The 15,092-nt window shown below is 29.1% G+C and overlaps 1 protein-coding gene across 1 annotated transcript; it reads right to left on the reverse strand.

The window, feature by feature from the left end:
- Positions 1-5,490: 5,490 nt before the first annotated feature.
- On the reverse strand, positions 5,491-6,552 carry LOC112694397. Its single transcript, XM_025569852.1, has one exon. The coding sequence runs from the start codon at positions 6,550-6,552 to the stop codon at positions 5,491-5,493; it is 1,062 nt and encodes a 353-aa protein (XP_025425637.1).
- Positions 6,553-15,092: the final 8,540 nt, after the last annotated feature.

Consider the following 15,092-nt stretch of genomic DNA (forward strand, 5'->3'; position numbering starts at 1 on the left):
TAATATAAATAAATATAAAATTTTAAAAAAAACTGTGAGTAAACCATAAAAAAAAAATTTTAAATTTTCTGACGTAAAATTTAAAATTATATTGGCTACTTCAATTTATTTTAGCATTAATTTTTGTACCTGTGTGAAAACGCGTAACTATTATAGACATTATTAGATAACAATTAATTATCTTTTATATATATAAATATATATATATATTTGATCAAAAACCAATTTTTTTTTACGTGAGAATACGCGGAGTAAATCAGTAGTTTTGTCAATATAATAAGTTGATCGCTGAAAATCGTGATGGACAAGTCGAACAATGAAAAATTATTAATTCAATGGCACGAAATGAGGTAAATATATTATTATCAGTGAATTAAGTGAGCGTTCAATAAATAATTATAATAATTCTCAGGTTTTGTGAATAATTTACAGACATAATGAGGAATTAAATCAAGTTTCAGACGAGCTGAATCAATATAAGTTGAAATGTTCAAGATTGGAAAAAGAATTAAAATTTTTTAAAGATAAAGAAATGAGAGTATTTGAAAAATACAGTAAAGTAAGTACCTTAGGTATATGATAATTACATACCTATATATATATATATATATATATATATATATATATATATATATATATATACATATATTTTATAACTGAAAAAGGCAATCAAATCTATGAAGGATTCGCTGTTTGTGTTTATTGATTAGTATAAAATAATAAAGATCAAAACGCAAATCGACTCATGAATAATACTTTAATACTAGTAAAGCTAACACAATGCTTGATTTTATATTATCTATTACAGATTCGAAGATGATTTTTGAGTCCTATTGTCCAATTGTTCATAATTTTAATGGTTGTAAGGTTAATAATTTAATAGAATTTATGTCTAGTATTAATTTAAATTAATATTAATTAAACCTTGATTCAGATGATTTTATTTCGAAATTCTATGAAATTATAAATCATTCGATTGATATTTTTGTTCCTAAAGTAAAATTAAATCTTGAATTTTATAACTTCATAAGTTGGTCAAACCCATCTCTTAGAAAATTAATTAATTTAAAAAAACAAACGCATAAAAAATATAGAACTTAAAATTCTCAGTTAGATTATAAGACTTTTTCAGTGCTACGGGAAAATGCAAAAATTGTAGGCTATAATGAAAGAACATAACCCTTCTGCTACTTATGACTGGTGTTGGGCACACAAATTTAGTTTATTTATAGTAGATGCAGCAAGTAATTGCCCCCAGGCTAAATATTTATTCGGTAATTTAGAAACACTATATGATTTCATAGGCAGCAGTAAAAAACGAGTAGGGTTATTTTCACAATATCAAAAAGAAAGATATCCTGGTAAGCCAATATGTAGGTTAAAAAGAGTTGAAACCAACTAAGTAGTCATCTCATGCTGCTGCTCTTCATATAGTTTTTGAGATATACGATTCATTAATTGACACATTGGTCGAATTACAAAATGTTGTTGATCGTATTTCAAGTATTAATGCTGGAAGTTTAATGAGTTATTTATTATACGAATCATTTATATTAACTGGTTTTATATTTAAACAGATATTTGAGCTAATTAATCCTTTAAGTATATTTTTACAAGGCGTACAAATTGATTTTTTGGCCGCTACTGAATATATACAATGTGTATTTGAAAATATTCAAGTTTTCAGAGATGACAATCAGTTTAAAAAATTAATCGAAGATAAAAATCAGTTTGTATTATCTAGAAGTGACGAATTATCTTTCACGCCATTAGTAGAAAATAGAAGAACAAAATCCTGGTGAAATTATGTCTGATTATCAGCTGTCCACTTACAAATTTTAAAATTAGCACATACTTCACAATCATTGACTTTGTGTGTACTAAAATGAGAGGAAGATTTAATGACCAGTCAATACCACTATATAAAGATTTATCACTTTTTCAAGTAAAGCGAATAATAGAAGTTAAAGAAAAATCAAATTTACCAACCGATGCATTTGATGGTTATGAAAAAATGTATGGACAATTTGTAAAGGCTGAGGATTTGAGACGTGAATACAGTTTGTAAATTCATATTTAATGTTTGCAAAATTAATAAAATAACCAGTAAAGTTACATAAGCCAATACCATGTGATGATGGTACCAATGATGACATCGAAGAAGAGAACTCAGAAAATCATATTGTCAGCAACTTTTGGAACAATAAATATAGTATACATCAGGGATGGCGAACCTTTTTATTCCGGCGTGTCAAATAAAAATGTTGGTTGGATTTTGTTTTCCCTGCGTGTCAACTAGTTTGATAATTCTTTTTCATGCTTAAAAATTCCTACATTCATGGTTTGAATGATAAAAAAACAAGTCTAACCATTATCAAATAATTTAAATATAATAGATACTAAAAGTATAAGTATTTAAAAAAATTTAATCTATAAAAAATATTGAAATGTTAAAATATAAAATGGTTAAACATGCATTTTCAATGATCAAATTAATGCTGCATTTTATTAGCTTCTTTTTCTTCTTCTTCTGGCCTTCATAACTTTCCAAGAGTTTTTGCCGCCATCACTAAATCATCCCACTTATCTCGATCTTGTACTAACTCCCTCCAATTCTGTGCTCCAAGGTCTTCCAAATCTTTTTCCATGACATCCATCCATCTTTTCCGAGGACGACCCCCTGGCCTTCTTCCTTCCGGCTTCCAATTTAATGCTACCTTGGTTAATGCATCTGTGTTACGCAGCATAACATGTCCTAGCCATTTTATCCTTTGACTCTTTAAGAATCCATTAACTGTAACTATATTTAATTCTTCCTTTAATTCTTGGTTGAACTTCCTGCGCCATTGATCGGTCCTCGGATCCCTGATTGGGCCACATATTCTTCTCCATATCTTATTTTCAAAAATCCTCAGTCTTCGTTGTGTTACACTTGTAGTGATCCATACTTCACACCCATATATTAGTATCGGCCTTATTATTGATGTATAAATTCTTGTCTTTGTTCGTTTGGTGAATAGTTTAGATTTAAAGAACTTTAGCAAGGTAAAAAACGCTCTCTTTGCTTTTGTTATTCTTGACCCTATTTCACTAATTTTTTTAGCTAATAAATCAATTTTTGGACTGTAATTGGTTGATTTTAATTAAATACATGCTTCGCTTAAATCTGTTCCAAAACGATTCCTTACAGTTGACTTAATAAAATTCATAGAAGAAAAAAGCTGCTCACACGCATAAGTAGATCCAAACATTGTGAATAAAGAAAGAGCTAGTTTTTTCATAGATGCAAATGAATTTGGAAGACTTCTACTCATTAAGAATCAAATTTTCCGATTTAACATTCTTACCAATTTCATGATGATTATTTTCCAGTAATTATTCAAATTAATAAATTAATTTCTCCAAATATTACTTCCCTGAAATTCTATTAACTCCATTTCTAAATATTCAATACTTAACTTCTCAACAAAACTAAGTTCAAGTTCGTCAAATGTAATATTATGTGGATTTATTAAAAATTCTAAAGTTGAATCTAGATGACGAAATTGGAAAAATCTGCTTGAAAATAATTCGTATGCATGTTTTGTTATTATTAATTGCTTTTTTAAGTAAGGAAAATATTTCCAGTTTTCATTTTGTAGATTTTTACAATAAACTTCAATTTTTTTTCAAAAATGTTATTATTGTCAAACATAGTTAAAACTGTTTGACCTCGGTCTTGAAGTTTTTTATTTAAATCATAATAAATTGCAGCAAAATCTATGAAAAACATGAAATCATTTAACTAATTTAAATCAGTAATCTCTGGATAATTTTTAGATTTATTCAACCAAAATAAACGTACTTCTTTCAGTTATTCAACAAATTGATGAAGAATCGTGACTCAACCATTGAACACTGTTATACATAAGAAGACCAGAGTATTGCAACTTGACCTCTTCTAATAATTTGGCAAACTGTCGGTTGTTTAGAACTCGAGGTGTTATGAAATTGACAACTTTTGTAACAGTTTCCATTACTTTTTGAAGCGATTTCATACTATTTTTTGCACACAACGCTTCTTCGTATATAATTCGTTGAAAGTTGATGATAGGATGCGAAATTTTATTGGAAAAAAGTTTAATAAATCCATTGTGTTTATCAACCATATTTGAAGCGTCGTCAGTAGTTATTGAAATAATATTTTGAATATTGATTTTTAAACTTATAAACTCTTTATGTATTTCATCCATAATATCACGACCAGTTATTTTAGTAGAAATTGTTATTCATTTTATTAATTCTTCTTTCATAATATTAACTCTAATAAATTGAACAAAAACTGCTAAACGAGCCTAAGAAGTTACATCTGTACTTTCATCAAGACAAATCGAAAAATGTCTGCTGAAGCTAAATCAGTTTGATCTAAAAGTTAGATAAACTGATTTGATATATCGCCACCCATACATAAAATTCGTTCTTTAACAGTATTTTTACTAATAGGTATATCTTGAATACGTTTTATTATTTCATTTTTATTCGTAAAATCATGAAATAAAATATTTGATGTTATTAAAAAAACTTATTTTATGTATTCTCCATCGGAAACTGGTTTACCATGCTGTGCAATTCAGTAGGAAACAGAAAAACTAGCAGCTATTAAATTATTATTTGATTTAAACGCAGCTTTGAAATTATTTGATTGATTTTTAAAACGTTTCAATTTTTGCGAAATTAATTCCAACTTTTCTTCAGTTGATAAAGAAATTTCATTTTTGTAATTTCAATTTAATTTTAATTTACATCCCGTGGTTTTTAATGACAAACTTTTACACAATTGCGTGCGTCACTATAATAGTGTGCACGTGTCACTCTGTGACACGCGTTTTATAGGTTCGTCATCTCTGGTATATATGGTATGTCAACAAAATGGGCTAAAAGAAGTGTTTGCAGCTATTTATACAGCGTTAAGCATTGGACTAACTTTACCAGTATCAAGACTCTGAATTATTTATTAATATTTTTGCATCATACAGTACAGTACTAAAAAAATATTATGATAATTAAATAAATAGGTAACAGGATGCAGTAAGCAATGAACATATTATAAGAGTATTTATTAATTAATTATGATATTATTTTTTTTTTTTTTTTTTTTATTAAAAGAACAAAAAGACCGCGACAGCTATGGCCATTGGTCAGACAGTGACTTAAATAAATTACATAGTTACATATTTACATGATTTTATACAATATAAAGTTATATTTCTTTGAATAAGGTAGATTTTTTTAGGAAAATAAATAGTTTTTGAGTTGCGGTTGGTTCCGGGCTGAAGATTTCATATAAGTGGGTGGCTCCAAGCGTTATCATACGTTCTTGCTGGTTATTTCTGCATTCTGTGAAGATGTGCTTGATGGTGAGTTGGACACCGCAGGTAGTACAGTTGGGGGGATCCTCTCTTGTCATAAGGTGGCGGTAGGTTAGTAATGTATGGCCTATTCTTAGGCGGTTTAAAATTGTTTCTTGTCGTCTGGAACAACCGGGAGGAGGAGGCCATGGGAGTATTGATTTTTTTTAATTTCATTGAGTTTGGTTGATTGATTTGACCAATATCGTTGCCACTTTATGGCATTAAGATTTTTTATATATTTTTTTGCGTCGCTGTAGGTGAATCCTGGTACATTGATAGCTTTGGGTGATATGTGTGAAAGTTTTGCGACCTCGTCGGCTTTTTCATTTCCTGTTATATTGCAATGTCCTGGAATCCACATGAAGGATATGTGTTTCCCGGCAGAACATGCAATGTGACAAAAGTTGTGAATATTTCTAGCTATATCGGTAGGGTTATTTATATTTTTGAGGCTTGTTATTGCACTGAGTGAATCGCTTAGTATGATACAGCGTTTATCGTCGACGGATTGTATGAAATATTTGATTGTTTCTAGTATAGCCATGGCTTCAGCGGTATATATTGAACATTTGTCAGATAGTTTAAGTTGGATTTCAGTGTCACCACATATGATTGCAACCCCAACTCTTTGGTCTGTTATGGATGCATCTGTGTATATCTGTATATGAGGTTCGGCATTGGCTATGATTTCATTAAAGTGGTATTTATATATTTTAGGATTAGTGTCCTTTTTGGGGAACTGATGTAGTTCGAGATTGATATCTAGGGAGATTGTCCAAGGTGGCTGAAGGCTGATAGTTGATGGTATGATCTGATCTAGGTTCAATTTGTCTTGTAAATTTGTGAATAGATTATTGGGAGATGTGAAGATTCCTTGTGGGGATCTATGGAATCTGGCTGCCAGTAGTGATTTTTGCTCAGCCCATCTTAGTGATAGGGAGGGTATTCCTGCTATATTGGATATGCTGTCTATAGGGCTGGATCGGAAAGCTCCTATTGCCAGGCGCATTCCTGAATTGTGAAGATTTTCGAGCTTTTTAAGGTGGCATTGGATTGCTGACGAGAATAGAGGAGATCCATAATCTATTTTGGACAAAATTAGTGATTTGTGGATCTTGAGAAGTACAGAGGAATGGGCTCCCCATGAGGTATGAGATAGCATTTTGATTATATTGAGACGATTGGTGCAATCTTGTTTTAGATGTCGGATGTGAGGTGCCCATGAACATTTTGAATCAAAAATTATACCGAGGATCTTAATATATTTGTCATTTTTAATTATATGGTTGCCCAAACTAATTGACATTTTATTTTTGTTTTTGTTGTTGAATATAATGAGTTTAGTTTTTTCAGCTGAAAATCTAAACCCAGATGAATTTGACCAATTTCTTAGTGAGTTTGTGGCATCTTGTAGGATTTGTTTTATTGTTATTAGACTGCTGCTACGACATAAAATGGAGAAATCATCAGCGTACAGTATGGGAATGATTGGTTTTGATGTTTGCTTGTAAATGTCATTAATGGCTAGCAAAAAAATGGTTACGGAAATTGAAGAACCCTGAGGAACTCCATTTTCTTGTGTGTATGTATCAGATAAGCAGTTTGATGATTTAACTTGGAATGAACGTTCAAGTAATAGGTTTTGGATGAAGTTAAGTAGGTTCCCTTTACTTACTATTTCGTTAAGTATGTACAATATTCTCGGTCTCCAAATGGTGTCGTAGGCCTTGGCAATATCGAAGCTGATCATGCCTAAACTTTATTTGTTGCTATTAGCTATTTCGATTTCTCTTTTGATACTTAGGAGATTGTTTTGAGTGCTTCTATTTTATCTGAAGCCATTTTGTTCGGGAGATATGTATTTAATTTTTTCAAGGAACCAGATGAGTCGACGATTAATGATTTTTCAAGTAGCTTACATAATGTGCTAAGTAAAGTGATGGGGCGATAGCTTTCGGTGAGATATTTGTTCTTATTGGGCTTGAGGATTGGGATCACAAAACCGTGTCTCCAGTGTTTTGGGAATACGTTATTAACCCATATAGTGTTAAAGATGTCAAGTAGGTGTTTGATACCATTGAAGGGTAGATTTTGGATAAAATTATAAGGGATGCCATCTGGTCCAGGGCTTTTACTTTTGTTGGTTCTCAATACCATTTCCAATTCATCCATGGTTATTTGGGAGTTGATTAGGATTTGTGTGGTATCATTAGGGTCGATTGTGTTTGGTGGAGAGTAGTATCGATGGTGATTTATTAGGAATTCGTCATCGTAGTTGGAATTGCTTGAATTTTTTTGAAAATATTCTCCAATAGAATTTACCACTTCCTTTGGTGTCGATATGAGTTTAGAGTTGTATATAAGTTGAATATTGCTATGTCGGTTGGTTCCTTTGAGGGATTTTATTTTACTCCACACTACTGAGGGATCAGTCTAGTTATCTAAGCTAGATGTGAAGGTTTTCCAGGATGTGACTTTACTGAGTTTAACTAAAAATCTAGTGCGCGCTCTATTTCGTTTTAATTCTACGAAGTCATTTGAGTTGTGTGTGTTTTGGTATTTTTTAAGGGATTTGTTTTTATTTATAATAGATGTTTTTATTTCGTTGTTCCACCATGGAACCCGAGGTCGTTTTGGTTTGTTGTTGGCTAGTCCTATGGACATTTTTGCAGTGTCAGTGATGAGTTTTGAGAATTGGTTTACATCATCATCGATATTTTCTTTAGTAGGGGGATGATATTATTTATGTGCATCTCTAACTGCATGTCTACATAATATGATCTTAATAAAAATATAAAATATAAATCAATTTTATTGTCAATATCCTTTTCTGACGATCGTTTATCATATAATTAATTTCTATGCTAATTAAAAATTAAATTAGGTACTATATATACATTAAAATATTAAATAATGCGAAAATTCAATAAATAATACAATTTATTTGTGAAAATAATATTTTGTGTTTAAAAAATCGGTATTGACCAGGGGGTGTGAGAAGCTCTGCCCCCCACAGCTTAGGTTTCATACATGACACCTAAAAAAAATTAGTTCGACGCCACTGAACAGAAATACATTAGACTTTAGAAATCCTTTGTGTTTAAAGCTTTTGTATAATTTCTTTGTTAGGTCTAATTTAGAATTTGGCTTACTAATTTGGTCTAATGATTATTTTACTTATCTGAATGATCTTAATAATATTCAATATACATTTTTGAAAAGAATTGCTTATGTTACCCATTGCACTATTTCCAAAGACACTCTTCATTTGGTTCAAGATTCCATAGGTCTTGATTTTCTTTCCATCAGGCGTGATTTAAAAGATGTTATGTTTGTTTATGATATTTTTAATAAAATAATCGACTACCTAGAAATGTTAAGTTTAATCGGATTTAGACTCTTTATTAAGAAAACTCGTAATTCTGATTTGTTCTATATACCTAAATTTAAAACAAACTATGGAAAAAATTCATTTTTTACAAGAGCTCTATTGAATGCCAATAAAATCTCCACTGTCTTAGATTTTTTTAATATATTTCGTCATATTTTTTAAATGAAATCTTTATTATTTTTAAAACATAATGATTAAATTTTAATCTTCATATAAACATATTATTTTTTTATTTACTAGTTTTTCTGTACTTTTTATATTTTATATCACTTTATTTTTTTATATTATCGCTTGTCTAATAGTTTTCATGTGCCAACAGTTATTATATATTATACTGTAATATTTTGTTAAAGAGCTTATGTCCGTTGATTATAATAATAAATATATTAACATGAGTTTAATTCTATAGGTACGTCCCGAAGCCGTTAACAGTTTTAAGTTGGGTAAATATCAAATAAAACATGAAATATATAATAAAATAATATTATTAACTTCAATATATGCTTAAAAAATTGAATTAACAAAATATTCATTGTAATACTAATTAATAAGTAAACTACCTGTCGAATCGTTTAACGGTTCGGTTTTGATGAACAATCGAACTAATAACAATTGTATTCTACAGATTCAGATCAAATGGACACACCTATAAATACGATAATTTATTTGTTTAAAGAAATTGAAGCGTATGCTATAGAGTTATTTATAGCCATAATTATTTAAACATAAACTACAATGATTTACATTATTTATTGTCTCGTATTATAGACAAGAAAACTTACAATATAAACTGAAAATCGAGAATAATAATTTAAAACAATTATGGGATATGAATAAAAAACAATTCGATATGTGTCAGGAAGAATTAATACTAACACGTAAAAAATTAGAATGCCAAAAATACCAATTGCTCACAATGAGAGAAGTAAAAAATACATTGCCGGCAAATAATCAGCTAGACACACTGCGGGTAAGAACACAAAATATATTATAAAAACATTGTATACGTCTTAATAAAAATAATATTTCCTATGAGCAGTAATCTATTATATGATATTTTTTTATTGAAATAGTTAAAGTATCAAAATTCAATCGAAGAAAATAAATTACTCAAATTACGAAACAAAGAATTAAGTGAACAGGATAAAAAGTTGGCCCAAGAAAATCTCAACCTGAAAAAAAGCAATTACTCTCCAATTATTAAATATTTTATAATAAAAAAAAAAATTAATATTAATATTTTTTCTTATCCAGTAATTGAAAAAACCAAAAACCTGACTACTGATTATGAAACACTAAAAAATGAATTGAAAATCAAAGAGGGAGAATTACAATCCAGTATAAATAATTACAAAGAGCTTTCCCGTCTAAAATTACAAGAAGAAAATATTCAACAGTCCTCAATGGACAAAATTATTGCTACAGATAAAAAAGTAAAATCATTATAATTGAATTATTAATGATATTAAACTTATTATTGATTTTGAAATTTCAAGAAAGCTAATAAAATTTTTGAACTCGAAAAAATGTTAAATGACTATAAACTACAAATCGACTGTCTAACGAAAAAAATTAATCAGATTCAGTATGAACATGAAATACATAACCGTGATAATGCCAAAGAACTTAAAGATGCACAAATACATATTAAAAAACTACTAACTGAAAAACTGAAGTATTTTATTTATTTTGATATGTTTCAAATGATAATTATTTGAAAATATTTTTAAGAGCTCCAAAAAATGATAACAAAGTGCTTAAAAAAGAATGTAAATTGATAAAAAAGCAACTGAGCAATAAACAAACAGAAGTGCTGGTTTTACGATCGCAAATTGAACAGTTGATGTTGGACAAGAGATCATTACAACATGACGTATGTCATCTCCATTCGGTAATAACTAGTAATTACAGCGGTCAAAAGCTATTATAAGAACGGATAACTCAAAACAAACATTTTAGGGGAAAATCATGAAACCCAACACAGAAGGAAAACAGAATAAAACACTTTTAGAACAGAATATGATATATCGACACGATGTACAAAAGTTGATGAAGATTAACAATGCGTTAACTAGGGCAAACAAAGAATTAGCTTTACAATTTAAAAATAGGCAAAAAAGTAAAAAATCTACCGAATCATTATCAGTTGATTCATACTCGAATGTAAAAGTCCCAATCTATATTTGGTGTGAAAGGTTTTTGAATGATTTTAAAAAATAATAATTATTATTACAATATACTTAATTATATTTAAAAATTTTTTTACATAAACGTTTTTTTTTTTTTTTAATTTATTGTGAAATTTATTTCGAATCCTTAGAGCTAGAATTGAACACAATTTTTAAAAAAAAATCATTTTTTTCTACATTTCAAGTGAGATGTATTCTTTTGAAAAATAATAAATTAAAAATGTAGCTCAAAGGATTTAAAGTTGATTTAATAATAAAGTCTGTTTACCGAATTAGTAAATGTGTAGAATTCAAGTTAACTCAGAAATAGAACCTGTATAGATTAAGTTACAATATGTGACTGGTATATACTAAGTCCAGAATTATACATTTCACAATGTGTACTGGTATTTTTTTACACATTGCGAATTGTACAATGTTACTGTAAAAAGTAGATAGTTTGTACAAAATACAATTATACAATTTGTGATGTATACAACGTTCGATGTGCAAATCACAATTTATAAATAATAATATCTAAAAATATTTTATTATTATTATAAAACTATATAATATATACTATGTTATTAAAATAAAATAATATAAATTCTATTAATATAGGTACATATAGGTACCGACAGGGCTGGCTTTAGCTCTTTCAACGCTCAGAATCAGTAATTATTTTGGCAATCATCCATCTAAAACGACTAAAACATACAACTTAAATAGGCAGAATTTCGAGAGCTGGAGGGGCCCATTATACATATTATAAGTCTCATTTATAATCAAAAATGCTCAAAATAATTTTTCAATCATGCACATTTACCACATATTTGTAAATACTATACTAAAATTGTACCTTCAGTCTGAATTCTGTATAAAAAAAAACAACAAATAATCATAGTAGTAATAGTATCTATTAATTATTTTTTAAAAACATTAAAAAACAATTAATATAGGTATCTTAATTTAACAAATATCTAAATAGAAAACATACGGTTGGTAAGTAGTCAAATAACAAATTCCAAATTTATTTGTTTCATTTTGGCAAATTTGTTGATTATTTCATTAATGGATACAATAATATCTTTATGCACATGCAGCAAAGCCAAACCTGTTAGTCTATGCTGGCCTATTCTTGATCTTAACCATGTTTTCAATCTGAAAGAATATATTTTTGGCCAATATTTGCAAGTTAAAGAATATGGAAATAAATATTGTCAGTTATTATGATTATTATTTGGCTTAGGGACTTCTAGCTCTATAAAATACACAAATATGCATGCATTTGTGCATAAAAAAAATGACTAAATACCTATACACAACAAAAGTACCGGATATTATGTTGTGAAAAAAAAAATAGGCGAATAAAATTATTAAGGACTTATTTAGCTCAAATAAGTACAAAAATATATAATATGCATAAATGCAACGAAAAATAATTAACTAGTAAATATGTGGTAAAAAAAAGTATTACTTTAAATTACTTTATATTATCTGATAAATACCTTGGTCATGGTTGTAAATGTCTATAACCGTTACAATTACAACCGTATTATCCGTGAAAGATAATACCACTATTCGTTTCACAACCAAAAATGTTATGATATAAGATTAACAAAAATTGATATCTGACTATTTTTTTAAATAAAATTTAACATTTTCCAACCTATGTTATATGTATTATATAATAATACCTTTACATTTATTGAACTAGAAGTATATGTTTAGTAAAATTATGACTGTGCTATAGCTTTGAATTTAAACGTAGTATACAATTGTTTTGGTAAAAACGTGCTCAATATCTCATTTGGTGGAAACGGATATTGGTGGAAAAGGGAAAGACACACTATTGGTGGAAACGGGCATCGCCCTGGAGTATGCACACCCCAGTTTAGGGAATGGAACCAAACCGAAAAAATACAGGATTTGGAACCGGAATCTTGGCCTAATCATAGAATTTAAATTAATAAATGCGATTAGAAAAAAAATCATCGGAACGTTTAGACAAATGTTTTTATAGCTATCCGTCATTATCCGTCTATATTCGGAGCACAATATGTTCGAGTTATCTATAGTTTTTTTTCGAGTAATCGAGGTTTACGCAAGGGAACAGAATTTTTTCGACTTATCGAGGTTCCACTGTATTTATACATTACATTTTTTAAATAAATCAATGTATTATATAAAAATAAAAAAAAATACGAGCCATGGGGGGGGTGAATGTCCTCTTCGTCCCCCCTCAAATACGCCCTTGGGTGTCGGCTGCGATTCGGTGTCTTCGCGAATCTGCACACGATGGTGCACGTGCGTATTTCGATTATACCGTTACCCGAACGACCCAAGCAGTCGGTTACACGGTCGGTTTACGCATTATCCTTAGTATTATCATCGACTTCGCTTACACTTGCAGTGTTTCGAGACGACGGGCCAGCCGGCATTCGTAGGCGATCGGTTAAATATATAACGTCCGGTTGACAATCTATAAACATTGTTAATACGTAACGTTAGCGATGATCACATCATCAACTTTTCGAACTCGATCACGGTATCCCGCATGCATCGGTTTCACGTTTTTTTTTTTTTTTACGTACGATGGATATAAAAAAAAAAAAAAAAAAAAAGCACTAAATCACCCGATTACAAATAGTACTATGTAATAGCCAGCTGGTTATGTTTACAAAATCAATATCATATAACCCATAGCGAGTGTTTTCAACGAATGTAAAACAAGTACGAAAAACTGTGGATAGGAAGAGAAAAAAAACGATCAAGAAACGAGGAATTTGCAACAACATCACGCACGCATCGTATCGTCGACCACGCTCAAGTTGATAACACCACGTGATAGAATCGCGATGACGAACCGTTCGGATAGCATTTCGACCGCCAAGGACGACGGCCAAAATTGCAGACTGTAAGTGGGCAACCTGCCGAAGGTGAAAACGGAAAAAGAGATATTCGATGAAGAGAGCCGCATAACGCGCGGTCATCTGGTGCATGTGATCACGTACAAGAACTTCGACGAATAAAATAACCTAAATGTTCCCTTTTAATTTTTCCATTATTTTTAGTTCTCCAATTATTTATATTTTTACCTACCCATAAAATGGCAGTTTTTTTAAATAGTAAATCCACAGGTAATACATTAAATAATTTAAAGTTGTAACCCGTTGAACCTTCAAGAGTAGGTTTCTCCAGACATATTTGAACAATTTGTCTTTGTTGGATTAATAAAGGTTTTAGAGCATTAGCAGAAAGGCCTCCCCTAATAAGTATACCATACTGCAATAATGCTTTATATAATGCTAGATGCTAATATATATGGGTTACCATTTGTAATTTATATAAGTTATAACTGATAGTATGTAAATGCATTATTAAATTGTTCACGTGTAGATTTCATCTTAAGTTCTTATCAAAAAATAAACCGAAATTATTATATTATACTGTCAAGCAGCACAATAATATAATGTATGTATTATATTTATCTATACATAATAATAATCTAAATTAAATCGGTTAATTCAGTTTAATTATCAAAAGAAATCGGGTTCTTGCACTAAAATACATTTAATTATAAAATTAAATGAAACACTTATCTGGTTCTTTCCCTGTATGCCTAAACTTCCTACAATTATAGCTTTTGATTAATTGATTTTTTTTTTTATGTTACGATTACTAAAAAAATAAAATACCTCAATACAAATAATTTGGTACCAACATCAACATTTTAGAAAAAAGTGACTTTTCTAGTTTTTTCTATACTCTTTATATATATTATTTTAAAATTATAAAATCTCTTTATTGTGCACCAAGATAATACAAGTTAAACATCTTAAAAATTATGAACTTGAATTATAATACCTAGATACTAAATATCCAATACATAATAACATCTATTATATGTTCAAATTTTTAAAATTAAACTATTACCACAAATTGTATAAGTACAAATCTTATTTTCAATAAAAAGTATTTTTTAACAAAATAATACAAATAATTTAAAGATAAAATTTAATATTTTCTCAAAAAATAGTTATAAGTATACATTATTTAAAGCTGAAGATATTAATATATAAATTATAATTGATAAAATTAATATCAGTGATACTATGTTTAGTAATTATAATAATTATAATA

This window comes from Sipha flava, unplaced genomic scaffold, assembly GCF_003268045.1.
Source record: "Sipha flava isolate LNK unplaced genomic scaffold, YSA_version1 0_pilon_pilon, whole genome shotgun sequence".
In the NCBI taxonomy this organism is placed as follows: Eukaryota; Metazoa; Arthropoda; class Insecta; order Hemiptera; family Aphididae; genus Sipha; species Sipha flava.